We start from the raw sequence: 19726 nt of genomic DNA on the forward strand, positions 1-19726 counted from the left end.
AAAAAACAGACTAGCAGAGAATGGTTTCGATCCATCGACCTCTGGGTTATGGGCCCAGCACGCTTCCGCTGCGCCACTCTGCTATTCGGGGCGAAGGCGCCCTCTTTCGGCCTATTATGAAAAGCTGAAGCACATGCGCACTAAACACTTTCAACTCTGCTTTTGAATGGACGCTTGAAAATACAGGCTTCCCGCGCCGCGCGTACGTCGACGGCCGGAACGTCCCGCCCACTCCTCTGCTTAGGATTGGTTGCGCTTCCCGCTCGCCACCTTCCCATTGGCTACCTCCCCCTTGTTTGCAGAAGCGGCGTCCCGTGGGGGACAGACAGGCGGAAAGACCAATGGCTTTCCGGAGAAGGGCGGGGAAAAAACCCAACCCGCTCCCGCGATTGGCCCAAGCGGGCCAGCGGCTAGAGCAACCCGTAGAGAGCCCTCTTACTGGGCCGCTTGTCCAATCGCGGCGCGGCTTCTTGCGAGGCGGGCGAAAAGCGGCGGGTGCTGGAGCAGGCCGGGTGGCTTTTCTTTCAGATTTCTCCTCACGCTTTTCTCCCCTAACTTCCGAGCGCGGCCGCCGGGAATCGCTTTCCCCGCCTCAGCCGGAGCGGAGACGGTCCCTTCCCTGACGGAGACATGAGGTGAGGCCGGAGGAAGAGGAGGAGGAGGGGGGAAAAATCGAGGCCTTCCTCGGCGGGGGAAGGAAAAGCAGGAGGAGAAGTGGGGGTGGGGAGGGGGGAGGAAGGAAAAAAGGTACGGCCGGACTACAACTCCCATCGTCCCCGCCTCCTAAGCTTCGCTCGGGAGAGGAGGCGGCGCATGGACCACAACTCCCATCGTCCCGCGCGCGCCCGCGAGAGAGAGAGAGAGCCCTGATGGGAGTTGTAGTCCCAGGGTGGTGGTGGGGAAAGAGGGAAAGTAGAGCCTCCAGAAACAGGAGCAGTCTATCTGCAGCGCAGGGGAGGCGTTTGGACGCTCGTTGAGGGTGGTTCCTGTTCGTGTATATAAGTCGAAATAAATAAATAAGTATTCTTAATAATAATAATAGAAATAATCGCGTTAACGATAGTGATAATCTAGCATGGATAGCGACGGTAGTAATTAGTAATAAAACTGATTGCTGCGGTATGATCACAATTGTTAGGATTTTACGATTATGATCAAAATGATCATTACCGGGTTGATTGTATAATTGTGATGTTATAATGATGATGATTATATTATTTATTTATTTTTATTTTATTACATTTATATACCGCCCTTTCCCAAAGGACTCAGGGCGGTTTACAGGGTGATTAAAACAAAAAATACAATTTTAAAAAATTACATCCGTCCCTGAACAAATAAAATTATGGTTATAAGGGTTGTAGTTATGATTATTCTGGATTTCCAAAACTTTCCTATTGAATTCCTGTGGTTTTTTCTCTGCCTTGGCTTTGAGAATCCTCTCCCCACCACCACCACACACACAACTCCCCTGCCAGGTAGGCTGCCCGGCCTCAAGGAGATGCTGTTTTGTTTGCTTTCCTCCCAGCTGGGCAGGGGTCTTTGGACTTCACATCCCAGAATCCCCTGCCAGGGCCGTGCTGGTAGGGAATCCTGGGAAAGGAAAAATCCACACCTCTGGCAGGAGAAAATCCAGGTTATCACACACACACACACAAACACACCATCCTTGCTTCACACACCCATCCGTCTACCTTGAGCAAGCCTAGATCTAAATCTAGGTTTAGAATCTAAATAAACTCCAGATGCTGCCTAAGGAATTCAGGGAATTGGACTCCTGAAGGCTTAAAAGTTGCCAAGTTTGGAGACCCCTGGCCTGGCCTCCCCTGATGACTATTCGGGGGGGGGGGGCTTCCTAGGGGGACCCCCCTAAATTAGGGGCAGCTGCGCTTCTGGGATCCAAAGTTAGCGGCCTTTTATTGTTCCTTTGGGGGTTTTTTTCAACTTGGTTTGACTCTTTCAAGTTTGTCTATTTATATTTCATATTTCTCAACGGCCTATCTCCCTTGGATTTCCCCCTTTGAATGAGATGCAGTCCAGTGCCTCTGGTTTTGGGTGGGGGCTAGGCTGGCCCCCAAGGTGACTGAAAAGGGGTGTGCATGTGTCTGTCTTGTGTGTATGTGGGCGGGAAGGACGGGGAAGCCTGCTCTTTTAGGGTCCTGGCGGTGGCTTCCAGAAGCTCTTATCTTCTCCCCAAAAAAACTACGGAGGGGAGGGCTGCTCTGGGGAACCGTCTATTGGTGTGAAGCGAGCCGGGGATGGAAGCTCTGCGGACAAGATGGAGTCTACCCTCTAAAAATGCCAGATGCTGGGACCCTGATATGGCCAGAGAAGACGGCCCGCGTCTCCTTGCTCTGTTTTGAAGAGGTGTTGGATTAGCTGAATGCAATGGAGCCTCCGCCAGATCTTGCAAGGTTCTTTTCGGAAGGCAAGGGGGCATGTGGGTCTGAGGGTCACGAGGCCAGAGGAGGGACAGCTGGGTCTCCTCCAGGAAGCTACATCGAACCTGCCAGGATCCAGGTGGGCGGTAGGGGAGCCCAGAGGGGTTCAGCAGATGGGGGAGTTAGATAAGAGACATTTAGCTGAGCTGTGGGGAATCGGTGCCATCGGAGACCCATTTGGTGGGCTACGAAAATCCCTCTTGTAAGTTTCAAGCTCTCCCACACCCAGCAATGCTTCCCCATCCTTTACGTAAACGAACGATGCGCAGAAGACAACGTATCCCAGCCTCGACTTTCGCTGATTCCCATTCCCCTCCATTTCTTTCAGGGGCGACCGAGGCCGTGGCCGCGGCGGACGCTTTGGGTCTCGAGGAGGCCCTGGCAGCGGGTAAATTCCACATGGGGGGGGGAAACAAAGGGGTGACTACACCCAGAGCAGCAAACCTAGCAATGGAGAGAACTTTGCATGCTTCCTGACTATCAAGTGTAAACACTGCTATACTTTGCAGCAGTTTCTCCTTAATTGCAGGTTGCTTCTCTCCTTGATTAGTTTGGTTAGAATCCAGTTCTAACCAAATTTACTTGGGAGCCATCCTTACGGTGCCAGACTGAAATTTCTGCTCCAAACCTTAGGAAAGCCAAAATCAGTATTTTTTTTCCCAGTTCTGTCCAACTTGGATGACCCACCTAGCACATTGGCTCATGACTTCTCTTCCTATCCTTCTGTGCAGAGAGGAGGGGGCTCTTAATCTCACATTAACCTAGTGCAGAAGATCTTAAATTCTTCTCCCCCCCTCCCCCCAAATCTTGAAAGGCAGCACAGATTGTCACTCGCGGATAAGGCAGGTGTGAATCCTCACCTCTTTTCTTTCCTCTCTTTCAGGTTCCGACCTTTTGTGCCTCACATCCCTTTTGACTTCTACGTGGTGAGTGGGTCTGGCTGCCTCCCCCAATACGTCTCGTGGCTGGTTGTCGAAAAGTCTTTAAAAAACAAACCGAACCGTTTGCTCTAGAAGGCAAGGGATGTGGGCAGGGGGGGGCAACATTCCCCTTCCTTAAACAGGGTTTTTCTGCCTTCAGTGCGAGATGGCTTTCCCCCGGGTGAAGCCGGCTCCTGATGAAACCTCCTTCAGCGAAGCCTTGTTGAAGAGAAACCAGGATCTTGCTCCAACATCCGCTGAACAGGTGTGTCCCCCAAGTTCCTCCCAGGGCAAAATAAAAATAGGTTGGTTAAAGTCGGCGACAGGAGCTTAACGTCCAAGTCTAATTTTCCTATTTTAAATGTGCGGAGAGGTGGAGAATTAAGGCTTTTAAATGCTCTTTCTTACCCCCCACCCCCGTCCTCTTCCAAATTAGGCTTCCATTCTTTCACTGGTCACTAAGATCAACAACGTGATCGACAACTTGATTGTGGCACCAGGAACGTTCGAAGTGGTGAGTTTCTTTTCCTTCTCCCTAGTAGGAGCGTGGAGAATGGGTGTGTTTACCAAGTCAGCCGGCCAAAGATTTTAAGAATAGTTACATTTTTACGGGGCTGGAAATGAGCTTCCTGCTTTGCGTTCCAGGTTATAACTTCACTGTGGTTACATTCACACCAGGGCCACGTTTAACAAAATAACAGAAAACAAGATTGGCAAGGATCTTGGAGGTCTTCTAGTCTAACCTTGCCTTCCTGAAATCCCATTTTCCCATCTTTTTTTTTTCCCCTTCTCCCTCCTTCCCAGCAAATCGAAGAAGTCCGCCAGGTGGGCTCCTACAAGAAAGGCACCATGATGACGGGCCACAATGTGGCGGATCTGGTTGTGATCCTCAAAATCTTGCCCACGTGTAGGTGTTGGCCGTCAGGGAAGAAGGTGGGGTTGGGGGAAGTCACAACCTCCTAAGCTGAACTCTTGCCTTCTCCTGCAGTAGAAGCCGTTGCTGCTTTGGGGAACAAGGTTGTGGAGTCTCTCCGGACCCAGGACCCCGCAGAAGGTAAGCCACGGCTCCCGCAGAGTGACGGACTGCCCGGCTGGCAGAGAGCTCTTTTCCCAAATAACGGGATCCATAATCTCCTGAATTAACTTCCTCTTTTTTTTCCCCCCCACCTCTCAGTGCTGACCATGCTCACCAACGAGACGGGCTTTGAAATCAGCTCGGCGGACGCCACGGTGAAAATTCTCATCACCACCGTGCCCCCCAACCTTCGCAAGCTGGACCCCGAGCTGCACCGTAAGTGTAGTGGGCTGCTTCCTCCCTTGGGAAAAGGTGGGAGTGGGTTAGGGTTAGGGTCGAGTACAGAAAATAAAGGAGATTGCGTACAAGGTCGGCAAGCTTGGAAAACCTGTGTTTCCAGCCTGCTTCTGGGGGGACTTTTAAAACTCTGGATAAAAGCGAAGGAGCAAAGTGAATAATAAGATATTTCTCCCCCAGTGGATATTAAAGTGCTGCAGAGCGCCCTGGCTGCCATCAGACACGCCCGCTGGTTTGAAGAAAACGCTTCGCAGTCCACGTAAGTTTATTTTTTCCTGGAAATTTTTTTTTTAATCTGGGAGCTGCTTTCTGTCCCTGGAAAAGAGGAGCAAGTTTTTGTATTTTGCCTGCCATTTTTGGCTTCCGTTTAGCCTAGTTTTTGGCTGCCTTGTCTTAAAGCAAGTAGTTTCGAAGGCTTATTAATCATTGCTTTGTCTAGAAGCCAGCTGTGTCTCAGCATGGCAGCCTCCACGTTAGCACGATATTTTCCCAGTCAAAATATTCAAGCACGGGTTTGGGCACTCGGGAACATCCTTTCGTTCCCATCGCAAACTGGTGTGGTCCTTGTGCATTACTTGAAGGCGTTTGCTGAGGTGGGGACTTAACCAACTCCTCAGCTTCCTGGCCTCAAAGTTTTGCGTCGGAGAGGACCACAACTGCCCTTTTCTCCTTTCAGGGTGAAAGTTTTGATCCGCCTCTTAAAGGACCTCAGGATGCGGTTTCCGGGCTTCGAGCCTCTCACACCGTGGATCCTCGACTTACTCGTAGGTTTCAGAACGAGTGGGGAGGTTTAAAGAAAACTAAATTCCAAAATTTAGATGTGCCAGTTGCATCCTTGGCACTTGGATTCCTCACCTCTCTTGCGCCGTATAGAGCTGATTTCAATTTCCATCTCCCTTGAGATCTGACAGCCAAGTCGTTTAGGGAAGCAGAATTCTTGGGATTCAAAAGCGCAGCCCAAATAATTTAATTTTTAGGCCTTTTCCCAGAGAGCCACTCCTGGATTTGAACTCATTGCGAAGGAACGCCAGCCGTTTGTCATTTTCCCTGATCCTGGTTTTAGCTACAAATATTTGTCCCTTAAATAGAATCAGGCAAACCGTGAGGATGCAGATCCCTTTGATCACCGAAATAATTCCTGTTTCCCAGTTCACACTTGCTAGATTTGAGCTCCTAGGCAGAGGGGAGTGAAAATCAAACTCCTCTCGCTGAATCCAAGGTCTCTTTTTTTTTTCTGATTCCAGGGACACTACGCAGTGATGAACAACCCGACTCGGCAGCCCTTGGCTCTCAACGTAGCTTACAGGTAACAGTTGAAAATCACGTTCCCAAGACTTGAAATGTTTTTTTTATTATTATTATTTTAAGGGTGAAAAAGCTTCTTTGCTTCTGGTCATCCTTAAGGCCCCATTGAGTGCTTCAGATTCCCAGAACTGGGGAACGAACGAACGAACACACACACACACACCAACTCCAAGCTTTGCACTTGCTTTTTGGGATCAAAACATTAGCAACTCAAATTCCTCATCAAGAACAGCCATGGAGAAACTTTTGTCTTTCTGCTTTTGTTTTGTTCCCAGGCGCTGCCTTCAGATCTTGGCTGCGGGGCTGTTCCTTCCCGGCTCGGTCGGCATCACTGACCCGTGCGAGAGCGGGAATTTCCGAGTCCACACCGTTATGACCCTGGAGCAGCAGGTAGCATTCTCAGCCACTTGCCTTAAATTGGGTCACCCTCAAGATCGATCAGAGGTTTTCCCAGTTCGCCTTGACTGCAGCCGAGTCGCTTGCCAGATGCCCCCATTAAATCCCTGCCCGATTATACTTAAATAAATTTAAAGCCTTTTAAATTGAGGCTTTTTTCCTGCGTCATTTGCGGCTTTGGTTAGAAACTCTTTGTGCTTCGATTATTTGGCCACGTGTGGTTAGACACACCGGGAATTTGTCTCTCGCTGAGTTCAGCCTGGATGTCCCATTAAATACAGCCTGGCGCTGTGATTATAGCTGCAAATTGTAAAGTTGTCTCTCATTTGCTAGTGTGGGAAACTCTTGTTTATAAGCCTGGCTTAGCTTCTCTCTGCAGTTTGTTAAAATTTCAGCGGAAGAGCAGCGAGGCCGTGGAAAGTGGGGTTTAAGGCCCCTAACTCAGGGCAGCCTCCGTCTTTTTCCCTCTTAGGACATGGTCTGCTACACGGCTCAAACCCTCGTCCGCATTCTCTCTCACGGGGGCTACCGCAAGATCCTGGGGCAGGAGGGAGATGCCAACTGTAAGTGTGGGAGCGTTAGGGAGGGAGGGAGGGAGGGAGAGGCCGCCAATCCGAGTCCGTAAGAAACCCAGAGAAATGGGCACCAAGGGGGTGGCTGGCGTGCCCCTCCCCCGTCTTCCTGGACGTCTGAAGTTCCTTGGCTTGCAGACCTCGCGACGGAAATGTCCACCTGGGAAGGGGTGATCGTGACCCCGTCGGAGAAGGCTTACGAGAAGCCGCCGGAAAAGAAGGAGGGGGAGGAGGAGGAAGAGAACCAGGAAGAGCCGGCCGCTGGGGAGGAAGAGGAGAACATGGAAACTCAGGAGTGATCCGGGCCCTCAGGTACATTTTGAATCCTGCTGCTGCACCATTTTCCCTCTGGAGGCGGAAGGGGCGGGGGGGGGCAGTGTCTTCCCAGAGGGCTCAGGTGGGATCAACCGGGTTAAGGTCTTCTGAACACCTGTTTTCAAGTCTTCCAGATGTTGCCCAAATCAGGACCCACCAAAAAAAAAAAAAAAAGCTCAGAGTCTCAAGAGCCAGGATCTCAAAAAGGGCTGGCTGGGGCTTCTTTGTGAAATATTTGCAGCCTTAATTGTCCCAAAACAGGAACCCCCACCCACCCAATTTTTTTTTAAAGGGAAAAAATTAAAACCCATGTTTCTGTCTTTCAGAAGACTTAAAACTCAATCCTATTTCCGTCTTTTCAGAGGAATTCTCCACGTCTGAAACGCGATGAGCCAGCCACAGAACGTGACAAAGCCCGCTCTTCTCTCTGTCCAGCTCTTAAATGTCTTTTGTTTTTATAACTTTTACCATTAAAATGGGGTGTTCCTTATAAAAAGTTTTGTAATTCTTCATTGCTGTCGAATCCAAGAGGCCTTCACATTACCATTCACACACACACACATCCTCACCAGGAATCCCCTTCCAAGTCCTTTTTAACGGTCCTTTTCACTACAGGAAGAGGGGTGGGAATTACCTTCTACGCTAAACTTCCTGCGACTTCAGTTATTTTTCTGAATTTTTCAAGTCAACAACAACCCTCCTGGGCGGTCACATTTTTGCTGGGCATTGCATGCCTCCTGTGCTTTTTCAATGAATTTATCCCCCAAAGCAGCTGCAAATTTAGCGTTTAACCCACGGGGATGTTTCCAGAGAATGCTCTTAACTGCTCCTTGGTGTAAAAGACTCTCCCAATGTTTTTTCCAAAATCAGCCTGCAAGACGGAAAGAGTTCATTTTCGTTGAAACTTTTATTTTTTTCCCCCCCAGCCGAAGGAAAAAAAAATAAATCACAGTCCAACTTTTACGTTATTGTTACTTTCCTGCACACATTAAGGGACCCACCCTTCCACTCTGCAGGGGTATAATTTTAACAGCCCGCGACGCAAAATTACGTCCATTCTTCCCCTCTGCTTTGAGTTGCAAAATGAGCCCAGCACAATCTTTTCCTCTGGGCTGCACCCCGAAAGCCCAATTTTTTGTCGCTTTGCAAGGTTTATTCTGGAGTTTCTGGTGTCTCTTTTTTCCCCCAGCCCTTCCAGACCCCCTCCTCACTTGCTGGGAGAGCTATGGGGGTAGTTGCTACTCGCGTCCAGGAAGGCCTTCCTCCGGGCGGTCTCCTTGCCCACGCTGTGGTTGAGCCTTCTCAGGCGTTCCTGAGGGAAAGAAACACGGTTAGGCAGCAGTTACGACTAGTCCCCGACTTATGACAGTGTTCAAAATTGCGACAGAATTGGGGAAAAAAAACTAATGGCTAACCCCAACACTCAAACTTTGTTACTCCATTTTGGTAGCTGCAAAAAAATACCCATAAAGAGCCACAGGAACTACCCTCCCCTCTGTGTCTCTAGACACCCTTTAGACTGTGCCAGGCTCCAATCCCCATCATCCCCTGCCCGCAAGCCAGCCCCGTTCAAGGCACCTGGGCGTTCTGCAGGATGTTGTTTACCAGGACGACCCTGCGCCGAGCGTTGAGCAGCTTCTTCACGTAGGGATCCAAGTCGAGGGCAACTTTCTGGTCCTCATTGATCCGGCAGAGCTCTGGGAGGGAAGGAGGGGAAAACTGTGTGTGTGTGTGGGGGGCCTGGTGGGGCCAAAGTGGGCTCCATCATTAATGTCCGGACTTACCTGCGGCCAGGCTGTCGATGTGCTCCCGTAGCTCCACCTGGCTCTCCCTGCCGGAGAGAGACAAAGACGGCCTGAATTGGGTGTGTGTGGGGGTCTTTTAAGCGGTTTGAAACCTCAATGAGACATAAAGGAAGCTGCACCTGACGGATTACACCCCACCTGCCTGGCTCTGAATGCAGAAGCCCGGCTTCAAATCAGGGCAGCTGCACCGGACGGGCACCCACCTGTCTGCACCACACACACACACACACACACCACCCCTAACTGATGGCATGGACGTGCATGTCCAGGAAAAGGAAGCTGCACCTGACGGATTCCACCCCACCTGCCTGGCTCTGAATGCAGGAGCCCGGCTTCAAATCATGGCAGCTGCACCGGACGGGCACCCACCTGTCTGCCTATCTGTCTCTGACCCCCCCCCCCCACCAACACACACAGCCTAACTCAGGGGTCGGCAACCTCGGCTCTTTTATGACTCACGGACTTCAACTCCCAGAATTCCTGAGTCAGCATAGCTGGCTCAGGAATTCTGGGAGTTGAAGTCCACGAGTCATAAAAGAGCCGAGGTTGCCTACCCCTGGCCTAACTGAAAGGAAGCTGCACCGAACGGACACCCGCCCGCCTGCCTACCTGACGGCGTGGACGTGCGTGTCCAGCTGCCCCACGGCCGGCCGCAGGAACTCCAGCAGCCCCTCGGCGAAGAGGTCCCGGGCGGCCGGTCCCGCCGGGCTGGAAAGACCCGCCGCCATCGCTGCCGCCATCAAGCCTGCCGGGAGCATCCGCGCCTGCGCACAGCCTTACCTGGAAGGCAGCCGGGCCGTTGAGCGCCTGCGCCGGAGCTGCCCAGGGCGGCGCATGGCGAGAGGCATGCTGGGAAACCGAGTCCTCCCGAAGTCCGGTGGCCTTTCGACCTAAGCCTCCAAATAATATGAAATTTAGGGGGGAAAGTCGCTTGCAACGCCCCGCTTTTTCCCCCCTTGCAAGGTCGGAGGGCGCCTGGGAGAGAAGGAGCTGCGTTGAGTTGGGGTCTCACCCTTAAAGCTTTAATGGGAATATACACATTCGCTTATACTTATAAAATTGATAAAATTATAAAGCAAAGCCAATCTTGTATTCCATCCCTCCTCCCAGGAAGCTTTTAACCAAAAGCCAACAAAATATTAATTTTCCAGAGACCAAATCTATTAACAGAGCTATCCCTCTCTAAGGATATTTATCTTTCCTTTGTAAGCCTGGTGTTACAATAGGCAGCCAATTAAAATATAAAATCTTGCCCCAGCAGAATCAAGAGGGCTAGTCTCCCACATTTCGATTTGTTGATTTTGCACAAAATAACTACCCGGCTAGTGCGGTACACAAACCCCGATTTGGGCTTAGCGTCGTTGAATCAACGAGAGAGAATATTTGTGTTCTATTTTCAGATTTTAATATGGAGGATGCCCAAAGCCAACAAGCTGCGATAGGGCACAAAGGACGGTCCTTAGTTGGTTCCAAGTCTCTCAGCCTCCCCACCCCCCAAAAAATGCAAATCAGTCAACCTCTGAGCATATTTTGAGAAAAGGGACACCCCAGAAAAGGGAGGACCCACACTTTGCTTTGTGACAAGGAAAACTAGAGCGCTAGTGTTTTGGGTTTTTTTAATGATAAGACTGTTTATTTAGCTGCCTATTGAAGTTGTGAAATGAGAACTTTATAGGAAATTTAAAAGAAAAATTGGGAGGGGATCTCGGCAGACGGTGGCCAGCAATGGGGCGGAAGGTACCAACACAATTCAATTCTTTGCAGACCCCCCCCTCCACTCCTGGAATCTTTTCTTGGGGGGGAAAAAAACAACAACACACGACACACAGTCCAAGTTTTCATTTCCCTGCAATTGTTTCTTACAGAAAAACTGGGAAGTTACAAGATGCCGTTCAGAACAAGAGTTCACAAAACTGCAGAGAGTGAGGGGGGGAGGGGGAGAGCAACCGTCTCCTTGGCAACCCACAAATGCCCCCCAACACCTTCCCCCCCAAGAGCATGTCAGTGAGAAGTCGCCATATAAAACGCAGAAATAATAATAATAATAATAACAATCAACCCTTCTCGGCTTCTTCTGAGGCTGTTGGGCTTAAGAGAATTACATTTGGGTTTTAATTCATTTTCTCCTGGGGGAGGGAAGGATCCCGAGGCCTTGAGCTCCCAGCCACAAAGTCAAAAGCAGGAAAGTGTGGGAGGGTCTCTGATTTGGCTGAGCCCCTCCCTCAAACCTGGTCTTTGGGAGGGGCGTTTGGGGAGGGGGAGAGACATGCTCCTCCACTGCGGGGCGAAGATGGGGGTCCCTGGGAGGCCAGGACAAGGCTGCTTGGCTAATAAAAACGGGGGACCAACAGGAGTTGCTCAGCCTTCCCTCCCCCCCCCAATGTCTGGAGGCCTTTAGAAAAGGGCCTTGGCTCCCCCCGACGCGTTCACACAACCAGGAGCCTCAAAACATCCAAGGGGAAGCGTTCGGAAGGGATAGGGGCTCCTGGGTTTTCTACATGTGCGCCTCGGAGGTCCTCCACGGTGGCAATTCTGGGCTGCCGGGAGGGGAGAGAGGACCAATCTACACGCACCCCCGTGCCCCCCCACCAAGCCCCCCCCTTCCCCGTCTCAGTCATTGGTTTCCGGGTCTGTCTGAGCCATGTAAGCGTCGAGCTCGGCGTCCAGGTGTCCCTTCGTCTTCGACATGTAAGCGTCCAGCTGGTTGTCCAACTGCTCCTTGGTCAACGCCGGGCGAGAGGCACCTCTACCCCGGCCACGGCCTCTTCCGCGGCCCCCGAAGCCGCCCCTGGCCCGGCCGGCCATGCCGCGTCCTTGGAGGGGAGAAGAGGCGGTCAGAAGGCCGCGAGAAGGGAGGGAGGAGGGAGAGCATCGGAGACCCAACCCCCAAAGAGACTATAAACTAGCTGGCATGGCTTAAAAGACTGCTGGACTTCAACTCCCAGAATCCCTCAGCCGGGGAAATTCTGGCAGTTAGTCTTAAAAAGGGGCCAGGTTTGGAGACAACACCCCCCCAACACCCCCGATCCTTTGGGGGTTCGTGTCACTCACCTCTGCCGCCAAGGCCGCCTCGTCCCATGGCTCCTCGGCCGAGGCCGCCCCTGCCAAGCCCCGCTCGGCCTCTCATGCCTCCTCTCCTCAGCCCCATCCGGGGGGCCATGCCTCGCCCCCCCCGGAGCAAGCTCTGTCCTGAAAGAGGGAGGGGGGAAGGGTCCACGCAGAAGGTCTCTTTGAGATTTACAGCCCTACCACTAAATTCAAACCAGCTCTATACCCCCCCCCCAAAAAAGTCTCCACAGGTAAAGTTCCCACCTTCTCCGGGGCAAAAGAACCCCAAAAGAATCTCAACCCCCCCCCCAATTATCCTGAAAAAAACACAACACTGCTAAGCTTGTAAGCCGCCCTGAGTCTTCGGAGAAGGGCGGGATATAAATGGAATTAAAATAAATAAATAAAATAAAATAACAGAATTTCCCCACCTCTAAGCTTCTCTCTGCTCCCCCCCCCAAAAAAAAACATATGACAAACTGGACTCTTGTTAAGATGCCAAGAAAGCTTCCTGGCTAATTCAAAAAACGGGGCATCCCTTCCTGCCACTTCCCCAATCAGGTTTGTTAATGGCAGGGAGTCCTCCACTTACGACCGTTCGAAGGTGCTGACAAAAGGGACCCCCACGAGCAGCCTTCGCGCTTGCGACTGCTGCCACGTCCCCTCGGTCACCGGCAGGGATTTATGACGGTCGCCGCGTCCTGGCATCACGCGATCGCCACTGGTGACCATCCCAGCCGGCTTCCGACAAGCAAAGCCGATGGGAGCAGCCAGATCCGCTTAATGACTGCCCCATTCCTGCCGTGATCGCCTTAACAAATTTCAACAACAACAACAACAAAAAGGCTGCAGAATTAGGCACGGCTCGTGGAATGAGCCCCTTGCTCAATCATGGAGATTCGCGCCCCGATTGCGGTCGTAAGCCGAGGACGTACGGCCTGTAACAACCTGTAACTCCTAAGCTACTAAGACGGCCACACGTTGCAAGCCCAGGGAAACCACAAATTGCAGTCTTGCTGCCAAAGGGCATATACTAAGAGGCCACTTCTTTTTTGAGCCCCACCCCGCCCCCAAGAGGGTACTCACCTCGCAGGGAGATGCCTCCGCGCAGCAGTCCCCGTGTGCCACGGCCCCCACGCATGGCGCCCCGGGGTAGGCCTCTGTGCCCCATCGGCAGCCCCCGTCCTCCTAGCCCCCCGCGAGTCAGGGGTCCCGCCGGCCGGCCCAAGCGTGCCTGGATGTTGCTTTTCCCCAGACGTTGTTTCAGGCTCTTCTGGAAGAAGGGAGGGTTAGAAGAAGGGGACAGGCAGAACATGCAACGGCACACCGAGGTGTGAGCTACCTTATATAACCTATAAGGCAGAAATTTGCATATTAGCAGCATCAGGGGGGGAGAGAGAAAGGGGAGGGGGGGAGAGAATCTCACACGGCTTTTAGTCGCAGGAAGAAATCAGCTCTGGAAATCTTAGTTCAGGGGCTGAACGACAGACTCTTCATTCAGTTTGAGGGCAAGCAAAAGGGGAGATTGGCAAGCCCCTCCTGGTTAAGACACGAGCTTTATGGGCAGAAATTTCTGGGTTGAGCTTCAGAGGATTGTCAGTCATCCAAGTTGTTCCAAAAGGTACTTCCCCCACCCCCCCCCCCAAAAAAGGCAACTGGATTTATTCTCCCCATTTGAATCCATAAATCAGGGGGTCTTCAAACTTGGCCCTTTTATGACTTGTGGACTTCAACTCCCAGAATTCTTCAGCCAGCGTTGGCTGAAGAATTCTGGGAGTTGAAGTCCACAAGTCATAAAAGGGCCAAGCTTGAAGACCCCTGCCATAACTCCTTCCATTCCCCACCGGTCAGTTAGAAATGAAGCCGCTTCTTGGCTGAGAAGCGAAAGGCTTTCGAAGGGAATAAGACAGTCCAGATGTCTGAAGGAGGAGGAGGAGGAGGAAGAGGAAGAAGAACAAGAGGAAGAGGAAGAAGAAGAAGCACCTTTGGGACAAAGCATCCCATCCCCAAAAGGATAGAAAGGGAGGGAAAGAAGACCTCAGCTAGAAGAATCATGAGTGGCTTGACTCAGCTTCATAGAAAAAAGAAAGCCCCCCCCCAAATAAAATAAAAATAAAATAAAAAATAACCTTCCCAATGCCTCTTTGCTGGCAGGGTGGAAAAGCATGAATGCAATGCAACTTGTCACTGCCACATTAACAGAACAAGCCCAGAGAGTGATAAAAACACTTATTTTCCCTTTAAAAAAACAATTATCGACAAGCAAGGGAGATATGCCACTTAACCGAGCGTTTGAAATGCAAAGGAAACAAAATCCAGCTCGTTTGGGGGGAAAACAGGATAGGATTCCGCCTCTCTGGCTGGACTATTTTCCTTCCAAAAATCTCCAGCAACTAAAAAGCACAGCTTAGAAGAGTGGCTCTTTTCATTTATAACCTAAATCGCTCTCCGGCTTTCTCGCCGGGATTTTGCAACCCCGACAATTCCACAGAAGAAAAACTGCACGCTTTTTTTTTGTGTGTGCCAATTCACCCAATTATTTTCGCCAAGGAGAAGGCCCAAACTCAGCCCTGGCGGGATCCAATCTAGGCCGGTCAACTTAGCCCGCCCACCTACCCTCCCGGGTCCTTCCCACCCAGCCAGCCGCTGAAGAGTCCCCACCTGGTTCTCCTCTCCCGGCCTCACCTGCTTGAGTTTCAAGGCAGCTTGGACGGAAGGCCTGTTTTCCATCTGCTGGGCCAGCCTCCGGTTACGGGCACTGGCTAATTGCTGCTGCTGCATAGTAGCGCGAATATTCACCGGGATCGGCTGTTTGTTCTTCAGCATATTAGTAAAGCTTCAAGGTCGAACAAAACGGGTGTTTAAAACAAACCTTTCATTATAAACCCATTTTTAAAGCGGCATTTCAACAGCCCTCTCAGAGCAGGGGGGTAGGGGGGGTGGGGGCAGCTGCATCCCACGATATTTTTTTAAAAAACGTAATAAAGTGGTTACACACTCAAGATCCCGTTTAAAGCGTAAATTGGAACTCTTTTTTTTGCCTTTGGTTTTTTTCATTTTTCCACAAAGCGTGCCGGGGGGAGGGGGAAGGTGTGTGGGGGGGGGGGAAGACACACAACATTCAAAAAGGTGTAGATGGAAACCAGAGACGGGCTTCCGAATAAAATCGGGCGAAGGTGGGAAACGGACAGAACGAAGCAGAAATGGCAGGGAAGAGATGGGGAGGGGGGGGTGGAGGGTTGCGAGGAGACAAGGAAAGATCTGGAGAAGTGCTAGGTTACTCCCAAACCTGCCACTCTCTAGACTTAGACAGAGAGATATCAAAATCAAATAATGGAGACCCACGCTGCCCTCTCAAAGCCACCATCCTTGGGGACTAAAACTGGCATAAAACAATCAGCTCAGCTCACTCTCCCTTTTCTTGCTCAAGCTGGTCTGTGCAGCAGAGTTTAAAAAAAAACGTGCATCGGATCACCACCGTACAGGAAGCATTTTGTATACCTTCAACGTCACCTCTAGGAGCAGCGATCCAATCAGTCTTCAAAAGGTAACACAAATCAGGAGGGCCCAACAAGACTTGTTGAATATTTATTATCCCCAGTTTGCTTCAGGATACTGGTAGAAACAGGAGCAGAGGGCTAACAAGGCCTTGGACCCAGATTGTTGGGGGCAATTAAGCTGACTTTGTAATAATGCCGCTTGGGGTGTGTGTGAAAGCCCTAATAAGCAGGCATATACATAGAATGAAGGCTACTGCTAAGCTTGTAAGCCGCCCTGAGTCCTCGGAGAAGGGCGGGATATAAATGGAATTAAAATAAAAAAAAATTAAATGAGACAGATCCTTGAGCTTTGCCAACTGGATCCGACAGGCTTTGGGGGAAATCAAGTTGCCGATCACCTCCAGAAAAAAAAAAGACTACAGGCAGTCCTCAGCTTACCACAACAACCGAGCCCATTTCTGTTGCTAAGCGAGACAGTTGAGTTTTGCCCCTTTCTTGCCCGTTCAGTGAAACACTGCAGTTATTAAGTGAGGAACACGGCTGTTAAGTGAACCTGGCTTCCCCACTGCCTTTGCAAAAGGCCAAGAGGATCCCGAGATACTGTGACCATCATAAAATACGAGTCGGTTGCCAAGTGTCTGAATTTTGATCTCCTGGCCACAGGGGATGCTGCAACAGTCATGTGGAAAAGGGTCATAAATCTCTTTTTGTCAGTGTCAAACGGCCACTAAATAAACCACTGCAAGCCGAGGACTAGCTGTAATGATCTTTTCCAGGGGAAGAAAGGATGCTGTGAAAACATCCCGGCATTCCTACAGTTAAGATCTCACAACTGCTGGGTCACAATTCTCTCCTGCTGGAGATTTGGGGCGATGAACCTAGGAGTATAATTTAAGACAGAAGGGGAACACAGCAGAAGCTTCAGCCGACAGTCGGACATTTGAACTTACAGAGACACGGAGGAGGAAGAGGAGGAGGAGGAAGGCATGCAGAGGAGAGGAAGCAGGTGATGGAGCCAAGCACTTGCCTCTTACAAGGCCTCCGAGGAGCCTTAGGGCTGGTTCAAGCGGCCAGCTGCCTGCCTCTTACAGCACAGACCACACGGGATGGCGCGTCTGCCTCGGGCACAGCAGGAAGCCTCCCGCAGCTGCGGTCACATGCTACCGCGCTGCGGGCTCATCATATGAACACATGTGGAAGAAAAAAAAGGAGGGTGTGGGGCTTCCTCAGGACACATCCCACCACACGACCGTTTGCCAGTTAGACCGACACGTTTGCCCTTTCAACCTGGTGTACCACGGCGGGCCGCGGGATCGAAGGGCAGCGGGGAGCTGCCCACCACTCTCGGCTGCCTCTGGATAGAGAACAAGCATCGCAAAGGCCACTCTTGTTCTGGATACCAAACAGAGTGACAAAACTAAAAAAAAAAAGGAACAACGTAAAAAAAGAAAAAAGATCTTATGAGCTGAAGGTGGCCGTTGTGTTCCTCACCGCTCGTTAAGAGACATCTTGCTGGTGCTCTTAAGCACGACTTTCGGCACTGACTGCGCGGCCATCTCTGGTCCCCAGAACCTGCAGAAAAAAAAGAGGTTACTAAAAGATCCCATTTATATTCTACCTTTATTATTATTTTGAAATCACTCCAGGTGGCAGACATATCCAAGACGCTTCCCTCCTCCTATTTTCCTGACAACCACCACCTTGGGAGGTAGGTCCAGCTGAGGGGGAGGGACAGGCGCCAAGATGCTTTCCTGCCTAAGGGAGGACTAGAACTCACCGTCTCCTGGTGACTGGGTACTTGGACTCATGGTCTCCTCCTTTCTAGCCTAGTGTCTTAATTACCACCCCAGAGTGGCTCCATTTTATTTTATATTCTTATCGACTCCTACGGACCACCAGAAAGTGACCAGCTGCCCATTAGAATCCCCATCTCTGGAGGCAGCAGCCACAGAAGCGCCTCAGGCTACTTTGGGGCCTCCCCTCTCCCATCCAGCCTACCCTGCAGGGTTGTTGCAGGGCAAATTTCATTAACCCTCGATGCAGAATCCAATACAGGCTTCTAGAGGGGGCGAATTGTTCGGGGAGCGGAGGGGGGGGGGCAAAAAAACCACACTGGGATATCCCGCAAGGCTAAACCCTCAAGTAAGCAAGCCTGTCTCAGCCTGGGGTTCTCCCATAGCCCTCCTCCTAGCAAAGCTGGACTACAAGTCCCATCATCCCCCGAGGAAGGGCTGCAATGCCCATAATACCCAGACGGGAGACGTCAAGTCCGGAAGAGCCTTTAAGAGCCAGGTGGGGAGGGGGCGGGGTCAAGGAAGCCGCCCCAACCCCCCCCTCTCTCTCTCTACCGGAAGTGCCCGCCCACCCCCTTCCGGTAGGCCGCGATTGGAGCCGGTCACGTGGGGGCAACGGCCCCCCGCGAGGCCCCTCTAATTTCACCCAGCCACCCAGCGCGGCCTCACCGTCGGGGGCGAGGCTCGCCCGGCTTGCTTGGCGACTCTGCCGGCGGCTGCGACGGGAGGCTCCGTTCAGGCCTCGCCCGGCCGGCCCCGTCGGATGCCCTGAACGCCAAGATGGTGGCGGTGGTGGTTCTCCCTTCACTATCCGTCTTTGCGGAGCAGCACGACGCGCTCTCCGCTCCGCCGCTGCGGCTTCTCCGCCTCTCCGGCTCGCAAATCTCGCCTCAGAAAGAGCCCGGCAAAATGGCGCCGCCCAGGCTTTTCTTTCTTCAGGGCTCGCGCATGCGCCGGCAGAGAGAGAGAGAGAGACGAGGCGGCTCCGCCCTCCCCAACGAGGCGCGCAGGCGCAAACAAAGCACTTTTTATAGCGCGGGGAAAGGGCGGGGGGGGCAAGAGCGGCGCCGAGCGACGAATAGCTCTTCGTTTAGCCGCGAGGGGGCGGAGCTACACTTCCGCAGCCTTGCTCCATTCATCACGGGCTGCGAGGGGGCGGTGCTTGGAGGCTGTGGGCGGGGCGCCGCTTTTTATGAATGGGAGAATTGTTTTTATCCCCCAAACTTAACTTTTTAAGAGGTTTTTTTGTTTTTTTAAGAAGGAGAGAAGCAACCTAGAACTAAGGAGAAACTTCCTGACAGTTAGAACAATTAGCCAGTGGAACAACCTGCCTCCAGAAGTGGTGAATGCTCCAACACTGGAGGTTTTTAAGAAGAGACTGGACAGCCATTTGCCTGAAATGGTATAAGGTTTCCTGCCTGAGCAGGGGGTTGGACTAGATGACCTCCAAGGTCCCTTCCAACTTTATTATTATTATTATTATTATTATTAACATCCGTTCTTTTAAATGTCTGAGTTGATTCCCAAAGAGCCTGTTTGGAGCACGGCTAGTTAGTGTGGGAAAACAGTGCAGTTTTTGCATTTTTAGCTGGCCAACACCCCCCCAGGGCCATTTTGTGAGTGCGCCCGCAAGACCCCCCTCCAGACTCCCCCCTGGGGCACCTGGGTCCTGCTCCCTGCTTCCCCCAGGCTCCTCTCTTGTCTTTAAGAGCCCCGGATTGCCTCCCCCCCTCTTCCCCAAGCCCCCCACCCCGCTCTCCCTGCCCTACAAGAGACCAGACCAGGTGCACAGTTCACTAGAGGGCTTTAATAAACAGCGCTGTCTCAGCAGGTGGTTACACGGCACTTTGGGGGGGTGCTCCCCTGGCGCCCCAGCTGGGCAGAGAAGCCACAAGGAGAGAAAAGGCCTGGCGAAGGGACAGCAAAGAGCCGCTGTGGGGGGGGCCTGGACCCTTCCCCCCCAACTCCCAAGCTTTGGGTTCCCACGACCGCAGCTTAGGTGCCCTCCGAAAAGAAAGGGTTGCAGGCCACGGTTAAGGCAGCCACCAGGATCACAAACTCCTGGAAATCCAGCTCGCCGTCGCCGTTCTCGTCCAGGTCCTGCATGATCTTGTCCACCACCTCCGCGTCTCTCTGGGTCTGGAAAAGAAGGATTCGCGATCCACTTAAATCCCCCAGCCCTCACACCGCCTCCCTGACATTTCCCCCCAGATTCTGACTTGCAATTATTATTATTATTTTTCCTTTTGATAAAATGGGAAATGGGCGCGTGACGGACCCCGCCTTTATTTCCCAGAATTCCCTGGTTTGCAGCGAGAG

The 19726-nt window shown here is 51.9% G+C and overlaps 4 protein-coding genes across 9 annotated transcripts in view; 1 reads left to right on the forward strand and 3 right to left on the reverse strand.

Moving 5' to 3' along the window:
- Positions 1-445: 445 nt before the first annotated feature.
- ILF2 (interleukin enhancer binding factor 2) lies at positions 446-7765 on the forward strand. Of its 4 annotated transcripts, none has more exons than XM_083374643.1 (15): positions 446-635; positions 2770-2829; positions 3325-3367; positions 3522-3626; positions 3798-3875; positions 4166-4268; positions 4350-4415; positions 4536-4652; positions 4854-4932; positions 5350-5437; positions 5918-5979; positions 6254-6368; positions 6847-6937; positions 7085-7258; positions 7588-7765. In XM_083374643.1, exons 1-14 carry the CDS (start codon positions 631-633, stop codon positions 7243-7245), a joined length of 1173 nt encoding a protein of 390 aa, XP_083230769.1. In that variant the 5' UTR covers positions 446-630; the 3' UTR covers positions 7246-7258; positions 7588-7765. The 4 variants fall into 4 exon arrangements, with proteins under 4 accessions (XP_083230769.1, XP_083230767.1, XP_083230768.1 ...); XM_083374641.1 differs by lacking the exon at positions 446-635 and adding an exon at positions 751-2414 and having other exon boundaries at positions 7591-7765; XM_083374642.1 differs by lacking the exon at positions 446-635 and adding an exon at positions 752-2414 and having other exon boundaries at positions 7624-7765.
- Positions 7766-8149: 384 nt separating this feature from the next.
- Positions 8150-11644, reverse strand: SNAPIN (SNAP associated protein). 2 transcript variants are annotated; one of them, XM_083374678.1, is made up of 4 exons: positions 9847-11644; positions 9046-9092; positions 8840-8958; positions 8150-8573 (listed from the first exon to the last, which is right to left on the reverse strand). In XM_083374678.1, exons 1-4 carry the CDS (start codon positions 9912-9914, stop codon positions 8469-8471), a joined length of 339 nt encoding a protein of 112 aa, XP_083230804.1. In that variant the 5' UTR covers positions 9915-11644; the 3' UTR covers positions 8150-8468. The 2 variants fall into 2 exon arrangements, with proteins under 2 accessions (XP_083230804.1, XP_083230803.1); XM_083374677.1 differs by lacking the exon at positions 9847-11644 and adding an exon at positions 9676-9834.
- Positions 11645-11667: 23 nt separating this feature from the next.
- Positions 11668-18343, reverse strand: CHTOP (chromatin target of PRMT1). 2 transcript variants are annotated; one of them, XM_083374680.1, is made up of 6 exons: positions 18077-18343; positions 17106-17186; positions 14800-14950; positions 13201-13384; positions 12118-12255; positions 11668-11879 (listed from the first exon to the last, which is right to left on the reverse strand). In XM_083374680.1, exons 2-6 carry the CDS (start codon positions 17168-17170, stop codon positions 11677-11679), a joined length of 741 nt encoding a protein of 246 aa, XP_083230806.1. In that variant the 5' UTR covers positions 17171-17186; positions 18077-18343; the 3' UTR covers positions 11668-11676. The 2 variants fall into 2 exon arrangements, with proteins under 2 accessions (XP_083230806.1, XP_083230805.1); XM_083374679.1 differs by having other exon boundaries at positions 13201-13387.
- Positions 18344-19204: 861 nt separating this feature from the next.
- The window catches only part of S100A1 (S100 calcium binding protein A1), a 1143-nt gene continuing 621 nt past the window's right edge, over positions 19205-19726 (reverse strand). The window contains exon 2 of the mRNA XM_083374476.1: positions 19205-19546. Within this exon, the coding sequence (XP_083230602.1) occupies positions 19403-19546 (144 nt within the window). The 3' untranslated portion in view covers positions 19205-19402. The remainder of the gene's footprint in view (positions 19547-19726) is intronic.

This window comes from Vipera ursinii (assembly GCF_947247035.1).
Source record: "Vipera ursinii genome assembly, chromosome: 15".
In the NCBI taxonomy this organism is placed as follows: Eukaryota; Metazoa; Chordata; class Lepidosauria; order Squamata; family Viperidae; genus Vipera; species Vipera ursinii.

Excerpts from the sequence above, each read along its gene's own strand:
- ILF2 (XM_083374641.1), top strand. The coding sequence starts at position 2,389 with ATGGAGCCTCCGCCAGATCTTGCAAG. Across the intron at positions 3,876-4,165 it reads CACCAGGAACGTTCGAAGTG|CAAATCGAAGAAGTCCGCCA; the intron begins GTGAGTTTCTTT and ends CCTCCTTCCCAG. Across the intron at positions 4,653-4,853 it reads GCTGGACCCCGAGCTGCACC|TGGATATTAAAGTGCTGCAG; the intron begins GTAAGTGTAGTG and ends TTTCTCCCCCAG.
- SNAPIN (XM_083374677.1), bottom strand. The coding sequence starts at position 9,824 with ATGCTCCCGGCAGGCTTGATGGCGGCAGCGATGGCGGCGGGTCTTTCC. Across the intron at positions 9,093-9,675 it reads ACGCACGTCCACGCCGTCAG|GGAGAGCCAGGTGGAGCTAC; the intron begins GTAGGCAGGCGG and ends TCTCTCCGGCAG. Across the intron at positions 8,959-9,045 it reads CATCGACAGCCTGGCCGCAG|AGCTCTGCCGGATCAATGAG; the intron begins GTAAGTCCGGAC and ends CTTCCCTCCCAG.
- CHTOP (XM_083374679.1), bottom strand. The coding sequence starts at position 17,170 with ATGGCCGCGCAGTCAGTGCCGAAAGTCGTGCTTAAGAGCACCAGCAAG. Across the intron at positions 14,951-17,105 it reads AAGATGTCTCTTAACGAGCG|CTTTACTAATATGCTGAAGA; the intron begins GTGAGGAACACA and ends TCGACCTTGAAG. Across the intron at positions 13,388-14,799 it reads CTGCCTTGAAACTCAAGCAG|AAGAGCCTGAAACAACGTCT; the intron begins GTGAGGCCGGGA and ends CCCTTCTTCCAG.